Source organism: Chrysemys picta, chromosome 1 (genome assembly GCF_011386835.1).
Source record: "Chrysemys picta bellii isolate R12L10 chromosome 1, ASM1138683v2, whole genome shotgun sequence".
NCBI lineage: Eukaryota > Metazoa > Chordata > Testudines > Emydidae > Chrysemys > Chrysemys picta.
Genome location: NC_088791.1, coordinates 330,431,799 through 330,451,785, shown reverse-complemented (window position 1 = coordinate 330,451,785; position 19,987 = coordinate 330,431,799). Strand labels below are relative to the sequence as shown.

Sequence of the window (19,987 nt, the reverse complement as noted above, 5' to 3'; positions counted from 1 at the left end):
ACGTGTGTGGGAGTGTATGTGGAATTTTCCCTGAGGAAACGGCATTTATCTCTTACTCAAAACACATAAGGGAATATATTCAGTGCATGTTAGGGGAGGATGCCAAATTCTGTTTATTGAAATGAGAATGCAACCCACCAACTTATTTATTCAGATTCAAAATAATATAAAGATGCCTATCAAGGCTCTACAAGCTCTATTATTGAGATCACAATAAAATCCCAGTAGTATTAAAGTAATCATTTCACAAGTACGCAGCCAGCCAGACACTTGCTAAGACTCCTTTCCATCACTCCATTGTTATGGGAAGCATACCCTCAGCCCCTCTCCAAAAACCTGATCAAACTCAGTTCCTTCCTCCCCACCAGGCATGCACACAGCAGGATGCTTTTCCTGAGGCACAATCCTTCATGATGCTCCCGCAGGGAGGGTGGTTATGCTCTATTCCATCTGCACAATGCCCTGCTTAATATTTTTTGGTTCCAACTGGGTCAGAAATAGCCAAGCAAACTCCCACTGCGTTTAAGTACATCTGCTTCCAAACACAGAACAGGCTCCCTGCTAATTACTGAAAGTGCACTGATGATCTTCCGAAGTGGGAACAGCACTAGCTGAAATACATGGGAGATGTATCTGGATAGATAATTGGGCTTTTGACAAAACAAATTTTTTCACAAGTGTCCTCTTTCTGATGAAAATTGCAATTTTTATTCAAAAAACCCAAGCACTCAAAAACCAAAATATTTCAGCCAAAAGCCGAAATATTTCAATTTGGCTACACTATTGCACTGCCTCCAGTCCTTATTCTTTTCTATGGGCCAGGATTCCCATTCAGACTACATCTCCCAAGATGCAGGATGGCCAGGGACTCCCATGATGCTTCGCCTCTCCTCTCCAAGGGGGGAGACTATGGTCATCACAGGAAATGTACTCTGATCTGGGAGGTTGGCCTAGAACAGAATGGGAGTTTGAGGCAGCTGAACTACCACTGCCCTGAGGCAACACGGCAGTATTTCCAAATCAAAATATTTTCATTTTCAAGCAAAATATTTTGGTAGTCAAATTTTTGGTCCCCCAACGCCGGCCAAAATCAAACAAATGTTCTGGTTTTCATTAAAGTTTTCTGCAGAAAAAAAAAATCATTTCCCCAGTAGCGTAAATATTGATGTTTTTGCTGCATAACCGGCGTTGCAACAAACAATATGTAAGATGATTTCAGTATAGTTTATCCTGGACCAATTTAGTAAAAATGTCACACATCGCATAAGCCAAAGGTCACATGATATTCTTTTTTACCTCACTGTTACCAAAAAGTGGGGTTCAAAACGAAAGCAGGAAGAGCTGCAGGAGGCTGGAGTATTTGTAATGTCAGTGAAATGAAAAGCATGGTGAACAATGGCTTGTCAGATGTTGCATTTCATGGTGGTTGTGCCAAGCCCTTGCTAATTACTGTCACAGCACACCCTCCTCTGCTTAGCATGACCCTCATGCCTTTCATTGCCATGCATAGCACACAAGGCTGCAACGTCATTCACATTTTTGATAAGCACTTGCCATTCTGTTGAAATCTCTCACATGGTTGTATTTTCTTGTACTATTAATCACCTGCTAAATATTAGTTAATAGTTAATCACCACCTGTCTCATTAAGGGGTGCCATGTTCATCATATTACAACCGTTATTTTTTGCTCATGTACTAGAAATTCAACCAGAACTGTGTCCCTCATTTTGCTCATCTGAAATTCCAAAAGTTGATGCAACATTCTGGTGAATTTGGTGCTCGCAGAAGTTGCTGGACTGACAGCCACAAAGACTCAAGCCTTTTTTATTATTATTAATCACAGAATGTGTACAGCATGGACAGCAACAGGGAAATGCCTCTATCTCCACACAGCCCTGCCGGTGTCTCAGCGCTGATCTGGAGTGACCACATCTACTGGGGTGAAGATAATTCAGTGTCCATGCCTATTCAAATACTTCAACTCTGCTGAGAATGCAGTTAGTGAAAAGTTTAGTCATCCTAACACCTGTTCACTCTACAATGGTTTGAGACCACCAAATCCTTTGTCATACAATCAGGACCATCTAAAATATGTAACCATCAACCTTCAAAAGTAAGTCTTCACTGGTGGCACCTTGCCTGAATTGAGTGCTTCTGCCTTGACATGTACAGACAATTGCTAGTTGTCACAAAATGACACTTTTGATTCTAGGCTTCTAATGTCATCTCTCGAGCCATGCCCTGCACCCTAATGGCTTGGGGTGTTTATAGTTTTTTATTTTAGCAGCCATGGCAGTTGATCGGTGGTGGTTGTTATAATTTGGGAGGAGGAGTGGTCTTTGCTGGTAACCAGTTGAATTGGAGCTCCTAGCAGGCTGCTGTGGCAAAAAGAATTTAACACAATCCTAGGATGTAGGAATGGAGAATACTGACCAGGATATTACTATATATAGCATTGGTGATACCACTACTGGAACAATGAGTCTAGTTCTAGTGTGCACTTTTTAAAAAGATGTTGAAAAGCTGGAGAGCATGCAGAGAAGAGCAATTAGAATGATCTGATGTCTTGACACATGATTTATGATGACAATTAAGGAGCTCAATCTATTTTTTTAATAAAAGAAAAGGTTCAAATGTGAGTTGATCACAGTTTATATGCACCCACACACATGTAGAAGATATCTGACTTTACGGTGCTCTTTAATCTAGCAAAGGAATAACAAGATCTGTTGGCTGGAAGATGAGGTCACAACCATTCAAATTATAAATAAGATGCAACGTTTTTAATGGGATACTCTAGTTCAACCACCAATTATTGGGCTGGATTGTGTTCACTGGGTGAAATTCTGTGCCCTGTGTTGTGCAGGTTTGAGTAGACAATCGCAGTAGTCATTTCTGGTCTTAAAATCTACGCAGCTATAAATAACTACTTTATTACTGTAGTTAATATTGAATTTTTTTTTAATTTTTCAAATTTTACATATCTAGGGGGATGCATGTTCAGAGACATGTTTAGAGACGTAGTCATACATCAATAGATGGCACCTTCATGTCTCCCTGGAAATCCACAAGCACCTAAGGTACTTAAAGATACACACAGGACTGGAAAGTTCAGCCAGGCACTATAAAGTCATGGTTTAAAGCACCCATGCCCCCTCTAGGGAAAGCTGGCACATGGAGGATGGAACACCACTGAACATTTCTGAACCAGAGATATTAAAATCTGTCTAATTTAGCATAGAAAATCCCAGGACAGAGACCTTGTCTTCTTCAATAACCCATAATGTAGCATACAGGATATTGGTAATGATTAGTGGACCTTTGCTTAGAAATCCACAGGATTACCTGGACTTGGACCTTTATATTCTAATGATCTTCTTTAGTAAAGTGTAGCAAATGCTACTAATGGCCCTCTTTCTCTTACTATATTTGCAAAGTTTAAGCGGCATAATTGTTTTGAAAACCAAATAATAAGAGTAACTCCTATTCCAATTATGTGACAAACTGGATCTCTTTGATACTTGCAAATGAATGTACCATACATACACAATGCATGCACTGCCATCCAACAATCATTAGACTGTTTTAAATAGTCTTACAAGTTCTTTGTGGCAGACACTATCTGAGCACATGTGGACAACGGCCAGCAAATTGTGGATGCCACAAGTAATTAAAAAAAAAAAATCAGTTACCACACACCTGTGAAATATTACTGTCCCTGATTTACAAAATGTGAAACAGGGGCACAGAGAGATAAAGTGTCCAAGTCAGACAAGATGAAGCAGATCAGAAAATTCAACTCGCAGTTGATCTTTCAAGTCGCAGTTCAGTGTCTTAGCTACAAGATTATTCATCGTCTCCTACACATAATATATTGAAACATAAGAAAAACCTAAATCATTCAGTCATAGAATCATAGGCTCCCCAGAACTGATCCCTGCAGGACCCCGTTCGATATGCCCTTCCAGCTTGACTGTGAACCACTTATAGCTTCTCTCTGGGAACGTTTTTCCAACAAGTTATACACCCACCTTATAGTAGCTCCATCTAGGTTGTATTTCTGTAGTTCGTTTATGAGACGGTGATAAAAGACAGTATCAAAAACCTTACTAAAGTCAACATATACCACATCTACCACTTCCCCCCTATCCACAAGGCTTGTTACCCTGTCAAAGAAAGCTGTTAGGTTGGTTTGACTTGACAAATCCATGCTGTTACTTATCACCTTAGTATCTTCTAGGTCACATGTGTCAAACTCAAGGCCCGCGGGCCACATCCGGCCCGCCATACAATTATATCCGGCCCGCGAAATCGTTTTATATATCTGTTTTTAATGGCCCTGTGATATGACGCCCCAATAACACACACTACAAATCCCATGATGCAGTGCAATTGCCGCCAACGGCAAGCCGCGGTTCAAGTTCGCGGTCTGTTGATGTATACAACGCTAATATCAAATCAAAGCTAGACCCCAACAATGGCCAAGAGAAAAATTGATTCTGAAAACCGAGGCTTTCAAAGCCGGTGGGAGAATGAGTATATGTTTACTGAAATTGCAGGTAAACCAGTGTGTCTCCTTTGCGGGAGTAATATCGCTGTAATGAAGGAGTATAACCTAAGACGGCACTACGAGACGAAACATGAGAACAAATTCAAAAACCTGAGCGCAGGACAGAAGCTACAAAAGGTAGAGGAGTTGAAGAAGAATTTGACATCCCAGCAGACGTTTTTCACCAAAGCAAAATCACAAAGTGAAGCTGCTGTGAAAGCAAGTTTCATTGTGGCCGAAGAGATCGCCAAATCAGGACGGCTGTTTACCGAGGGGGAATTCGTAAAGAATTGTATGATGAAAGTGTGCGACGTCCTTTGTCCAGATAAAACGCGAGCGTTTGCAAATGTAAGCCTCAGCAGAAACACTGTTGCTAATCGGGTTTGTGAGATGGCGACTGATTTGAAAACACAGTTGACTGAAAGAGCAAAAGATTTTGTTGCATACTCCCTTGCCGTGGATGAAACTACTGACGCGACTGACACTGCACAGCTGGCGATATTTATCCGTGGTGTGGATTCCAATTTGTGCGTAACAGAGGAAATACTGGACATTAAATCGATGCACGGGACAACGAAAGGAGAAGACATCTTTGGAAATGTATTTCAAAGTGTAACCGACATGAAACTGCCGTGGGAAAAACTCGTTGGACTTACAACAGATGGCGCACCTGCTATGTGTGGTGAAAAAAATGGACTGGTGGGAAGGATGCGCTCAAAGATGCGGGAGGAGAACTGTGCCGGTGAGTTGACAGTGTATCACTGCATCATACACCAGGAATCGCTGAGTGCTAAAGTCCTAAAAATGGATCATGTGATGAACACTGTAACACAAACCGTCAACTTTATCAGAGCCCACGGTTTAAATCACCGCCAATTCCAGTCTTTTCTGCGGGAAATAGATAGCGAGTTTGGCGATATGCCATATCATACGGAGGTCCGGTGGCTAAGTCGGGGAAAAGTTCTCAAAAGACACTTTGAGCTGCGAGAGGAAATCTGCCAGTTCATGGACAGTAAGGGGAAAGACTGCACAGTTCTGCGGGATGAAAAGTGGAAATGTGAGTTGGCGTTCCTGGCTGACATAACGTCGCATCTTAGCGCTTTAAACCTTCAATTCCAGGGACGGGAGCACATAATAACCGATATGCATGATGCAGTGAAGGCATTTCAAGTGAAGCTGCGCTTATGGGAGACACAAATGCACCAATGCAACTTGTCTCACTTTCCCTGTTGCCAAGTAATACGGAACCAAGAAAGTGCCACAGTTTTCCCAAATGCCACCTTTGCTGAAAAACTCAGCGCGCTGCGCACTGAGTTCGCACGGCGCTTCAGTGACTTTGAGGCACAGAAAAGTAACTTCGAGCTGCTTCGCAACCCATTTGCAGTCGATGTGGAAACCGCACCTGTAGAAATGCAGATGGAGCTGATAGAACTGCAATGTAACGGGACACTGAAGGCAAAGTACGACACTGCGGGGCCAGCACAGTTCACTCGCTTCATTCCTGAAGCGATGCCGCAGCTCCGCCAACATGCGGCTCGAATCCTGTCCATGTTTGGCAGCACATATCTGTGCGAGCAGCTGTTCTCTGTGATGAAAATTAACAAAACGTCACACAGGAGTCGCCTCACTGATGAACACCTGCAATCGATCCTGAGAATCTTCACAACACAGAACCTAACCCCAAACATAAACGAACTTGTTGCAAAGAAAAGACTCCAAGTATCAGGCTCTGACTAAATAGGACAAGAAAATGGAATGTTATGATTTGTTATGATTATACTTTTGCTTTCAATTCAATTTTTTATTTATATTTTCAGATTTTTTAATATTCCAGCATGTACAGATTTTGAATGTATTGTATTGACAGGATATTTTTTTATGAAGAGCAAAATATTTTAAGTTGAAATGTATTTATTTTGGAATGATATCCTGTATTTTGGTTCATATTAATGGTTAAAAAACATAAATATTTAGTCTGTTAAATAAATGGTTATACTGTTCGGCCCGCGAGTTTTGAGTTTTGGCCCCCTGTGCAATTGAGTTTGACACCCCTGTTCTAGGTGTTTGCAAATTGATTACTTATTTGCTTCATTATCTTTCCGGGTACTGAAGTTAAGCTGACTGGTCTGTAATTCCCTGGGTTGTCCTTATTTCCCCTTTTATAGATTGGTACTATATTTGCCCTTTTCCAGTCTTCTGGAATCTCTCCCATCTTCCATGATAATTTTCGAAGATAATTGCTAATGGTCACGTTACGTCCTCTTCTTTATTTTTTTTTAAAAGAAGTCACTGAACGTTTGGGAAGTGTAAAAATGGAGGTCTGGCCATAACAGGAATTGTCAAAATAGGACCTTCATTGTAGGAAGGCTGTTGCTATAGGCTAATTTTCAAGCCAAACAATCTTGACTGTTTCCTTTAAATTAGGAAACAGACTACTCCAAGCAAAGCTGCCTCAAATAACAGGGTGTTTTATACCAAATCAGATGAAGATCAGTTTAAGCAAAATCATCCAGGTTAAGAGTAAAAAAATTCACAAAGGTAAACTTGTTGTCATTAACTTTCCTTTTGTAAAAAGAGCACTGAGGCTTTCAATGTCTAGCCAGTAAGCGAAATTTGTTCTGGACTCCTTTCTGTTAATGATTTATTTTAATCTATTTACAATAATAAAATCAATCAATGAACATAAATGGTTCTAAAGAGTAAAAAACTTATATTACTTATGGCAATCTTTGGCTAATACACAGCTAACTCATTTTTATGTTTTTATTATGAATATTCAGTTTTAGAGCTGGGCATAATTTTTCAGACAACTAGTTTGTTTGCCCAAAAACACAGCTTCAGTCCACCCGAAACGATTTGTGAATTGGCTACAAATAGTTTCGGCCATTCACAAAACAGCCAGACGAGAAGGTGCTGCTGGGCCTCCCACGCATCTTTATAACCTTCAGCCAAGTGATCTGAGCATCGTGTGGGATGTGGGAGACCCAGGTTTGAATCCCTGCTATGGAACAGACTCTGTTTCACTGAAAAGTCCCCACAATTTCAGTTTTGGTTTGACCTCAACTGATTTTTTTTTTTCCAATTTTTCAGAACTGCACCAAACCGACAAATCCGTTCTTTGCCCAGCTCTATTTAATTATACAAATCAAATCAAATAAGCAACAAAATCAAAGCTCTTTATGGCTCATTTCTGCAACTCTAATGCATGGAAGCACTAAATTCAGTGGGGCCGTGGGTAAGGGTAGCAGAATCAGATCCTTATTGAACTGCAAGATCAGAAGGCTTCACCAATAATGTGGGACTTCTTAGTCTGCAAATCGGATAGTTAAGCCTAAAACCTTAGTGTGCCTAACAGAGTCCCACTGTTGCTGATTCTGGAACGTTAAACTGAGATTTAATTCTGCTGGCGTGACTGACTGTACAGCTCTGAACATGGCATCGTCTCTCTTGCTGCTTTTCCTCACAAAATCTAATGTAACAAAAGAGGAACATTATTAAAGCATACTAGCATGAAATGAAATAGACCCAAAAGAGAAGGGATCTTGAGGGAATGTTGATCACTGTTTTTATCCTTTATTTGTTTACTAACTAGCAACTGGATATTTTAAAAGAAACTCAGGGTACGTCTACACTTACCGGAGGGTCCGGTGGCAGGCAATCGATGTTCTGGGATCGATCCCGGAAGTGCTCGCCATCGACGCCGGTACTCCAGCTCGGCGAGAGGAGTATGTGGCATCGACGGGGGAGCCTCCCTGCCGCGTCTGGACCCGTGGTAAGTTCGGACTAAGGTACTTCGAATTCAGCTACGTTATTAACGTGGCTGAATTTGCGTACCTTAGTCCGAAGTGGGGGCTTAGTGGGGACCAGGCCTCAGCAGCAATCAATAACTTATGAAGATAATGGGGCAAGTTTGTCAACTCTTTCACTCAAATTCCACATCCCCTCTCTCTCTTTCTCTCTCCATTCTGAACCAAACTCAATTAGGGTTGTGGTGACTATTGATTACATGGTCGGCTATCTCAACAGTTTTAATTGTATCCTTTAGGTTTCTGAAAATGAAATATCACTCTCTTTCCAGTTCCTACATTTACCACTACATTTTATCTGGCTGAAATGGCTCACAGCACGTCACAACTTGCCCCCAGGAATACCTCCTATACTCAGAGCTGTGAGGGGTTAACACAGAGCCCATACAGCCATGTCTCACTACATGAGGATTCCCCATCCCAAGAAATCCCCAGCTGCCTGTTTAAGCCAGTTTTCCAGCTCAAATAGCAAGAATCAGTTTCTGAAACATCATAAGATTGGCTTTAAAAAGCATGAAAGTTTATGTGGTTTCTGGGTTTGAAGCCTTCAGGGTGCATTCAGCTCATGTTTGCAGACTTTTCTCACATCCATGAGGAACAGAGATTTATTTTTTTCCTGTTTAAATGAAAGCTGGGATTTTCTTGAAACCACTTGACTCCAGGAGCTGGAGCTTTAAGAAAAACACCAAATATGGCAAGAGTTGGCAACAATGATAAAGAACATACTATAACTGATTCAAACCAGGAGAGTCAATACCTAAAACTGAGGAACCTCACTGCAATATTTATCCTCATCTCCAAACCAAGCAGACCAAAGTCACTTCCTGGGCCAATGTAGTAACGTACAGGATAGTAAGAGTACCAAATTCAATTGAAGGCCAACACAGTGCTATTATACTGTCCCTGTAACAATGTGTTGTGACCCAGCAACATTGGATCCGTCTTGCAAACATCTTTAACAGGATAAACAGTCTGACAGCAGAATGATATCATTACAGAATAAAAGTTAAGGCACAGTACAAAACTAATGCTTTTAATATAACCCTAACTAGTTTGTCCCCGCAGACATTGTAATATATTGCAGTCTTTTTACTGGATTTATTAAAAATATACAGTTCACCTTAATTCTTCTGTGTGCTGTATATTTATTTTCCATGACAACATCTTGCAGAGCTGCAGAAGAGCACGTCTATTTCAATGCTATCAATATCACTTTCTGTCTAAAGACCTGAAATACAGTTAATGAGCAAGACACATTGTTTGCTACAGTGTGGTGTTTTGTTTTTGCTGCTGTTGTATTGCTGGACAGATCATCATGGCCTATGGTCTCTCAATTCCCTTCAGGGGGTGTTAGTTGAAATGTCAGCTTTAAAGCACAACTAGCAATGGTCCTTGAAGGAGCAGCAAGAGAAAGGAGCATAATAGGCGACAAAGCTAACAACAAATATTAAACCAAAAAAAATTTTAAAGGACTTCTGTAAACGTTCAGCTAACAAACTTCCCGGGTCTGGAGGAGAACAGGGTCACCAGCCAGCAAGTAGAGAAGCAGAACAAACAGGTGTTAATCAGCTAATGTTTATCTACTGAATCGGAGAGACTATAAGGCTTTGTCTACACTGAAAAGTTTTGCACTTTAACTATGCTGGCATAATTAAAGTGGCAAAGCTATCTTAGGTACTTTTATAGCCCCCATCACCATTGTACCCGAGCACCTCCCAATCTTCAACACACTTGTCCTCCCAACATGCCTGTGAGGTAGGAAGTGCTATTATCCCCATTTTACAGATGGCAAATTGCCTAGGGCAACATCCCCTTCTCTCCCGGTAGATACTGGTCTGTAAGCGTGTGGGACTCACCCCTGCAGCGCCTCCTGCTGGTCTCTCAGGGAATTAACTCAATTTCCAGCCCGGAGTGCCCTCTACAGGCCCCCGAGTGCCACAGCTTGGCCCCCGTGTCCCTCCCAGACTCCGGTGCCCGTTTTCTCTGGGCCCCTGGCAATACCCCAACAGTTTTTGTGGGTCTCCCCTCCCCAGGGAACCCCCACCCACTACCCCCACCTCGCCTCAGTCTGGGCTACTGCCAGTCACCATCTAGCCCCCCGCTCACTGGGGCAGACTGCAGTATAAAAGCCACTCATCACAGGCAAGGGGGTTTGACCTGCTGCCTTCTTCTACCACCCAGTGCCTCTATGGGCCTGGAACCAGGCCCTGCAGCCTGGGGAGTTGCCAGACTGGAGTTCCCCAGCTCCTCTAGCTCTTCCCCAGCCCTGCTTCACTCCCAGCTACCCTCTTATTCCCCTGCGGCCAGGCCAGTCTCCCTCCACAACTAGAGGAGAGACTCTGCTCAGCTTCTGGCTGCGCTGGCCTTCTTATAAGGCCCAGCTACGCTGATTGGGGCGTGGCCCAGGTGTAGCTCCTTCCCCAATCAGCTTGGGCTTTTTCTCTTAGCCCTGGGCCCTCTCCCAGGGCTGGCTTCTACCCTGTCAGGGCTGGAGCGGGTAACCACCCCGCTACATGGTCCAACAGTGCTTTACTCCAGTTTGGGAAGCAAAATAAACTATATTGGCACAGCACTTTTATACTGGTAAAACTATGTGTACACTAGGGCTTTTACCACCATAGCTATATCAGCAAAAAAAAAAAAAAAAAAAAAAATTCACCCCTAACCATCACAGCTCTGCGGGTAAAAGTTTTAAGAGCAGACCAGGGCTAATGTACCACTTAGATGGCACTTGCCATCTGCCAAATGCTTTATAGATATCAACTCATTAATCCTCACAACATCTATGGGAGCCAGGAAAGCAGTTTACAAACAGGGTAATTAAGGGGAGGAGGTTATATTGCTTGCCCCTGGTCACAAAAAGAGTCGTTCCCAGAGGATAAATTAGAACTTGGGCATTCTTTATTGGCAAGCCTGTGCCAAAGCCCCACCTGTGTTTGTGACCTTACCTGATAAAGTTTTGGGGTGATACCCAGTACATTGTATTTCATTAAGCATAAGCAGACTGATCAGAAGCCCCCATCAAGTCATTTAAAAGGAAATAAAATCTTGCATGGATTGTGATTTCCTTTAAGAAATCTTACACAAGGAATTTCTTTTGGCACCAATCTAGCCCTTTCAGACAGATGTCTTCCAGGATTACATCTCTTCTTTCTCTGCCAGTTAAACACCAAACTGTGGCCCTGGAACAATGAGTGTGGCATCCAGGAGTTGCAGAGTCTAGCCCTACAGCCACGGATGCTTGAGCAGTTCTACAAGGCCAACAAGGTGGCTGTTCTTTCCCAGGGACAGAATTACACACTCCACCAAGCCCCACTGCCCTAAATGTATACAAATCCGGTAGCTATGGATTCAAATACAGGAGAAAAGATTGGTCTTGTAGTTGAGGCACTAGACTGGGACTCAGGGTCCAATTCTGGTGCTGCCACAGGCTCCCTGTATCACCTTGAGCAAGTAATTTAGTTTCTCTATGCCTCTGATCCCCATCAGTAAACAAGGAATAATTATGCCTTGCCTCCCACCCTTTGTCTGGCCTATCTATTTAGACCAGGGGTTCCCAACCTATGGCCTGGGGGCTGCACATGGCCCACCAGAGCATTTCGTAAGGCCCACGCCCTATTTCAACAAAATATACTAACGCCAATTAATTAGCATTTTGTTGTCATGTTTACGTCATTTTAGTTTATACAACCTATCTAAATACACACGAAACAAGCTGAACTTAAATCAATACAAGTGATTTTAAATCTTATTAAAATACGTTGAATCTGTTCGGCCCACACAAGGCTGTGCTTAGATCTATGTGGCCCTCCTGTGTAATCAGGCTCGGCACCACTGATTTAGATCATAAACCCCTGGGGGCAGTGTCTGTTTCCCAATATGTTTTTGCACAACTTAGCACAATGGGATCTCCAGTATTATTACCATATGACCATAAATGAAAAGTACTCTTATCTGCACCCAAAAGTCATCTTCAGGATGCATGTTCTGCCAACAAAATGGGAGACCATGCACAGCCTTTCTGAAAAGGTATTAATTAACATGCCAGATCCTCAGCTGGTGTAAACTGGCCTGGCTCCACTGACTTTAATGGAACTACTCTGATACACATTGGCTGAAAATTTGGCCCACAGGCTATGCCCTTTAAATGAGTCTCAAAACTACATTTTCCCCCCGCTGTTCAAATGCATCCCATGTTCCATTGTATTAAATCACTACTTCTTAGGAGTGAGTAATTATATTGCCTGAAGATATATTAAATATCTGCTCCTGGCCTGAAAATGTACTTCTGAAGTCATAATTATTCATTCAGAAGCTACTTCCTACATCTACTGGGATGCTAAATTTATATCTGCTGGAACCTAGGCAAGAAATGATGTTCCATCAACAGAAACCTCCCACAAGGAGTTGCCAGCTCAATTATCCTTCTGTCATCGCCTGATCAGGGATGTGGTAATCACTCTTTCAAACCTGTTCTGACTTCAGCGCTACACACATCTCCTACCCATGTGCAGTTGCCTCCCTGCCCCCAAATACTCAGGCCACATGGTTTTCCGTTCAATTTTTAGAAAAGCACAAAACCCGCATGAGTGACTTAGCCAAAAAAAAAATCTATCATAGGTATGCCTATAGCAGCATGGTATATCTGCTCCCTCAAGTCGTTAGAGCCAGAAGCAACCCAGGTTACCACTTCTTCACGGCATCTCACAGGTGCAGGTAGCAGGAGCAGCAGCCAGGGACATGGGAAATTGCTCTGAACTAACCAGCGCGTCTCTGATTCACCATATATCTGCACCATCGCATCCCTTTAATTTACGCTTATGTTCTTATGTACGTGTTTAATTGACCTCTCTGCAATACAGCGTGAGCCCTCAATGGTATCAGGTGTAAATTATTTGAAATCTAATGATCAGATACAGGAAGAGAGCTGTAAATAACAGGAATTCAAGCTGAGGAGACAGACCTGAAGGAAAGTACAACTGTCTATTATTCTTATTCTTATTGATTAACCAGGTTTATTATGGTAGAGCCTAAGGACCAACTGAGAATGGGGTCCCACAGTGCTAGGCACTGTCCAGACAGAGCAGAACAGAGTCTCTGCCCCAGAAAGCTTACCATCTAAACTGATAACACAAACACTAAGCAGAGGGAAAGGAGTATAACATACAAAACCATGTCTACTAAAATCAGGCAGCCAGTCGCACCTGCTGAAGTTCCCAACCCCTCAAGAAAGATCAGTTAGTTAACACCTCCCCACTTTGTTTTTTCTTTAAGCGGCTCTCTGGTCCTGGGGAGAAGTGGTGGGTACCAAGCCCACCCCACATTGATGAACCAGAGTAAGTGAATATAGAAGACATTCCTCTACAAAAAACAAATGAGCCGGCTTCCTCTTAAGACAGAAAATGCAAAGCTGGAAAAAATCACCCATCAGACACCAATGACAACTGTCACCTAAGTAAACAGCTGTCACGTCGAGCAGCAAATTAGAATTCTCCTCTGCATGGAATCCAGGTTGACACCTGCGGTCTGGAGAATATTGACAGAGCAGTGGAAGAGCAGAGGAGAACATGAAAGCAACCTGTAATCTCAGTGTGCCATAGGTGTTAATTAACCCGGCAGTCAACCGAACTGCTGGTATTAAAATCCCCTTATCAAGGGAGTGCACATTTCAGCATTTCTGCAGGCACCATTACACTTGGCACAGAGGCAGCAGGCTATTGTAAAAAGCATAGAGACTGAAGCACATTACTAATAATTAGCTGACAATCAGAATATCTGTTAGTACTAAAAAAATGTGTTATCTAAAGAAATACACATCTGAAAAAGTCAGCGGTGGCATTGATAAAGCAATAAAGGCAACTTTTGACAAATAAATATGAATAACTTCTAGTGAAAAATCTTCATAATCAAAGTGTGATCATTGTATTCAAGCCTTCAGGAGATAAAATTTCAAGTGAAGGTATTTGTGCCTAAAAAGGAAAGTTTGTTTCTACATACCTGTCCAGTCTCCCACTATTTTAAGATGGACCCCAAATGTTGCTTTGGTATCTGTTGGACACTGAAAAAAATGAAATAAGTTAAGGAACATTTCTGAAAAATAATTAAATAAACTGAGATTTAAGCACAATTTTGAGACCAGATCCTTAGCTGGTGTAAACGAGAGTAGCTCCAGTGATTTACACCAGATGAGGAGCTGTCCTTTTATTATAAAGCAATTGCAACTTCAGTAAAATGCAGAAGGCCTAGAACAGACTAATTCAGGTTCCAAATATTCTTCTCTCTCATTGTGATCATGGAACAGGGCTGGGATGTATCCAACTTGGATTTGATTTTGAATAGCTACTCCTCTAAGTTGTGCCCAGCTACAGTGGCTCACAAGGGACAGTTATGGTAACGGAGGATCGCAGGAGTGCAGCAATGCTCAGTATTGCCAACCCCGAGCATTCAAAAACCACTAGCCAGGCCTCCAAATCACACATTGGGAGTTCTTTTTAGTTCCCTTCTGGCTTTTCAACCTTTAGGGTTCACATTTTCAAGCTTATCCTCACAACAATGGGGGATAAACATTTACTTTTTTTTTTAATGAAAGCTGAGATTCTCTTGTATTCAAATGACTCCAGGAGGTCAGACTTTAAGAAAAACACCAGATATCATGGGACACACGATAAAATCAAAAGAGTAGGCAATACTCTACTTCAGCCAGGCCCCTACTCTGGAGGCCGCACAGCTGCTTACACTGGACAGATGCCACCTGAAGAGTCCCCCCACACCAAGCTATTTAAGCTACCCGCACAGTCTCTTTGAACTGCCAAAGCAGCACAAAAGGGATGAAGCAGGACTGAGGATCTGGCCCTTCAAATCTGTAACTCCTTGCTAGCTAGAAAGAGTCTCATCAACAGGATGACTTGCAGGACTATGATGATTTTAAACACAAAGAAGAAATAAGCAGCTATCCCTTTAGAAAAGAATATTCTTTCCCCTACTTAACAGCAAGGCTATCAGTTTCCTTTGAAGCTACAGCATTACTACTATACCCTAACACATTCTTTTTTAGCAATTAATGATAGATCCAAATATACTAACTTTCACACAAACAAGAGCCAACAGAGAAAGCAAAGGATAAGGGACTCTTCCTTATCTTATTTTTCTAAGCTTTAGAGATATGTGTGGATCTGAGGGGAGGGTTGGAACCCAGGAACTCCTGAAGCCTTCCCCTAAACCTGACACTGACTGACTGTATGGACTTGTCACAACTTTTCTAGAGAGGAAGGATTATCCAGGAGTTAGAGTACTGGCATAGGTCTTGGGAGACCTGTGTCCAAGTCCCTGTTCCACCACACATTTACAGTGTGACTCTGAAATCAGTTGCTGAAGTCCAGCAACAGAGTGGGGGTTTTCCAGTGTATTGCACCCAATGCAGCATGTATGATTATCTGCCCTTTGGGTGGGTGGCATATGTGTGCATTCGCTTCTGACCCTCAGAGACCGTGTACGGGCTTTGGAGACCAGAGCGGTGGAACAGGAGGAGCTAAGGGAGACAGAGAGGTACATAGATGAGACTTTCTGGGGCACAGTAGAATGGTCCCACCCCCAGTCCAACAGCCTCTGTACTGTTGAGGAGGATGTAAGTCTCAGGGAAGGAGAACATCAAACTGGAGCAGAGGGAAACGATCCCATAGTTGGGACCCTCCTTCCAGATGATGTTATGGTATCCTCTCGCACTGAGGATATCTCTCCAGGGGAGGAAACTCCAACTATTAGGAAGAGACAGGTATTAGTAATGCGCCATTCGATCATTAGAAACATAGATAGCTGGGTATGTGATGACCGGGAGAACCGCATGGTGACTTGCCTGCCTGGTGCGAAGGTTGTGGATCTCTTGAGACATCTAGATAGCCTTATGTGTAGTGCTGGGGAGGAGCCGGTGGTTGTGGTATATGTAGATACCAATGACAAAGGGAAGGATAGGAGACAGGTCCTGGAGCCAAATTTAGGCTGCTAGGTAAGAGATTGAAGTCCAGGACTGCCATGGTAGCATGCTCAGAAATGCTTCCAGTTCCATGCGCAGGGCCAGTTAGAGGTAGGACAGTGCTATTACCCCATTTTATAGATGGGGCACAAAGGCACAGAGATTGAGATATTTAGGCTCCTAATGTCATAAGAACATAAGAACGGCCATACTGGGTCAGACCAAAGTTCCGTCTAGCCCAGTATTCTGTCTTCTGACACTCACCCACTTGCCACTGATGGGCATGTTTGCCTGGCCAATACTGGTCAGACAGCCTATGGACTGCAATCACTAGCACAGAATAATGGGCCCTGTAACAGGTCCCCTGCCCATCCTTCTTCCTGGGGCCCACTGGCTGCCCCAATAACGCACAGAGAGGCTTCTCCTTCTGCAGCACCCGTGGCTTTATTTACAGACTTCTCCCACCACCAGTGATATACTATATACAGTTTGCAGGCCTTACAATCTCCACTTCCACCCAGAGACTGACCTTCCCCTGGCCATCCCCCCACTTCCTTCTGACTGCCAGCCAGCCAGCCCTTATAGTCCTTGAACCCTCCAGCCCACAGGTGCAGCCAGTTCTAAAGGCCAGGCACCAGACTTCTCTATTTCCCCTGATTGGGGCTGGCTGAGCAGGGGCTAATTGGGTGCCTCTGCACCAGCACCCGGCTACAGGCCCGATTTATCCATGCAAAGGTAAAGTTTGCAGCTCCTCAACTAGCCTGCTCCTATTGCAGCTTTTCTGAAGCTCACATGGAGCATGCAGCACCCTGGCCCAGCTGTTTGCCAGCAGATCTCCAGTACAACCCCGATGCAGAGCTTAAGTCTTCAGGTGGGTTTTGTGCCGGATCTCTGCTCGGTGGATAAATTTCTCTACCCAGGAAGATGGAATGATTTGTTTAATCCAGATGTCTGGAATTCCAGTTCAGCACCTTTTCTACAAGACAAGTTTGTGCCCGGCGCCCACTGGAGGTACCACCCCACAGCCTGGCTGCTCCCGAATCTCACACCCAGCGCCCGCAGGAGGTGCCAGTTGCCCTCCTGCAGCCCGACCATCTCAAAGCATGGTTTTATAGAGAAATGCAGAAGTGCCAAACCAGATTTAAAAAAAAAATTAATGAATATTTAAGAAAGATTAATTTTCACTTTTAACTGAGACAAGAAGCAACCCCCCCATCCCAACCCTGCCCAGTCACTGTTAATGTCCAATGTGAAAAAAAGACTATCCTTCCTCTCCTGTTAAAACCTCCCCCCATCCAGTGTAAATGGCAAAACTCCCCTCAACTCAGGTGGTTGCAAGTTCAAGCCCATTGTCCTTTACATGACTTATGTGAATAATTCCCTTTTGCAGTACTCTGAACAATAACCCCGTAACATCAGGATTTATTTCTTCTCACATTTTAGGAAGTATATGCTGACACCACAGGCCTAAGGGTCCCTTGGAGGGCTCTAGAAAACCTTATTGTGCTATTAAATCTTCATAGAGGAAACAAAGCCATTATGTAGGCTCTATAGAGCCTAGTTTTTAAAGCCCTAGTCATATTTTTATTACATAAATAGTAGATTCACATGTTCTGTTCCTCTGAGATCAGCTAAACTTGAGAACCCTGGCATTTCCCAGACTGCCAGACAAACGAGTGTTTGGATGGACATTAGAGACTGATGTTCATCATCAGAAGCAAGCTCCGCACAGACCAGGACCCACCAACTCAAAGCAGCACTAGACTCTGCCAGAACAACAGATGCAAAACCTGCCGACATCTCTCCCCTGCTACAATAATCAACACCCCTCCACAACAACCCACCTTTCAAGATCAATGGGTCCTACACATGGCTATCACAGCATGTGGTGTACCTCATCCAGGACACAAAATGCCCCAATAACAACTATGTGGGTGAAACCAGACAATCACTGGGCTCTCAAATGAACTCAGACACAAAAACGATAAACGACAAAAACACCACATCATCCATGGGAAAGGGCTTTTTATAAAACAATCTCCCCATATCTGACCTCTGAGAGTATGTCTAGACAGGGATAAAAAAAAAAAAAACTCGCGGCTCACCCAAGGCTCAGGTTCCCAGCCTGAAAAATTACTGTGTAGACATTCGGCCTCGGGCTGGAGCCCAAACATCTACATAGCAATTTCTAGCACCAAGCCCAAGTCAGCTGACCCGAGCCAGCCACAGCCATCTTGTCATTCAGAATTGTGGGCATGAAAATATGCAAGCCTTGGCATGTCTAAATAACACATGCCATTGACAGGTCTCTGCACACAATTACAGTAAATGCACACATGCCTAAAAATCTGAAATTTAAACCTAAACTCTTTGGCATCTCTGGTCTCCAAAATAGAATACCTCTGATCCCTGATTGAGGAAAACAAGTATATTCAGGACAATATTTAAGCATATGCTTAAATTGACATGTGATTAAGTTGCACTGAAGTCAAAGGGACTTAAGAATATTCTTAAAGTTAAGCACAAGTTTATGTGCTTTCGTGAATTGGGACCCTAAAAAGTATGTGTATGACCTTTAGCAAACTACACCTCTACCTTGATATAACGCTGTCCTCGGGAGCCAAAAAAGCTTACCGTGTTATAGGTGAAACCACGTTATATCGAACCTGTTTTGATCCGCCGGAGTGCACCTCCCCGCCCCCCGGAGCACTGCTTTACCATGTTATATCAGAATCCGTGTTATATCGGGTCGCGTTATATTGGGGTAGAGGTGTACAAGTGTCTGAGTGACTTCAGGAATGCATGATGTGCTTTTTGCAGCTCTAGTCAAAGACAATAAAACTTCTTCTCCAAGATCCCTAGAAGATAATTTAGCTATTACAAAACTTGTTAGGATTATCCACTCCTAGGACATACAAGTTGTTTTAAGAACAGTATTTTAGTCTTTCTAAAAAGACGTATTCACTAGATTACCAAATTGAGAAGGTAGAGTTATTTCCTAACTACATTCTAGGACTTTTATAGCGAAAAAAGACCTTGGACAATGTTAAATGGAATATTTCTGTACAAGAGAGCTGTGAATGAACCTTATTTGATGTACCAACCTGATTAAAATGCGAGAAATTATGCAAATTTATTGTTGCAAATAAACTGTCTGTGATTACATGAAGCTATGCTCATCTTATTCTGTCCTCAAACCAAACATGCATATCTCAAAAAAATGGAATATTTGACATGTTATAAGATCTTCCAGCAATTTTTGCTAAAATGTTCATCTGTAGGCATTCAGCCATCCTCCAGAGACTATAGGACAGAACCTCAATAGGTGTCAATTGGAACAGATCTATTGACTTTGATGGAGCTGTACTGATTTACATCACCTGAGAACATGGCCCTATGCCCTCAGAGATAAAAGTCTTCTGTATTTGAAATGGTAGATTTCCTGCTAAGAGGTTTAATGATGAGTGAGATGTAGAATGTGGCCTCCCACACACACCCTTTTTGTTTGTTTGTTTGTTTGCTTGGTTTGGTTTGCATTCTGCCATTTGTAACACTGGATTTAACATCCTATAACTGGATCAAATTTATGGAATATAATTTATTCTGCATCCTTTGCTGGGAAAAAACCTACTGTTTCTGAGCCTTCACAGACGCATGTTTAA

General features: G+C 42.8%; 1 protein-coding gene across 8 annotated transcripts in view; it reads right to left on the bottom strand.

Annotated features, from left to right (window-relative positions):
- The window catches only part of NOX4 (NADPH oxidase 4), a 167,336-nt gene that overhangs the window by 87,751 nt on the left and 59,598 nt on the right, over positions 1 to 19,987 (bottom strand). For all 8 annotated transcript variants that reach the window (XR_006175841.2, XM_065581676.1, XM_065581677.1 and 5 more), the window contains one exon: positions 14,354 to 14,414. Coding sequence is in view for 7 of the 8 variants with exons in the window: in XM_065581676.1 (XP_065437748.1) it covers positions 14,354 to 14,414 (61 nt within the window). In the remaining variant the exon portion in view is untranslated. The remainder of the gene's footprint in view (positions 1 to 14,353; positions 14,415 to 19,987) is intronic.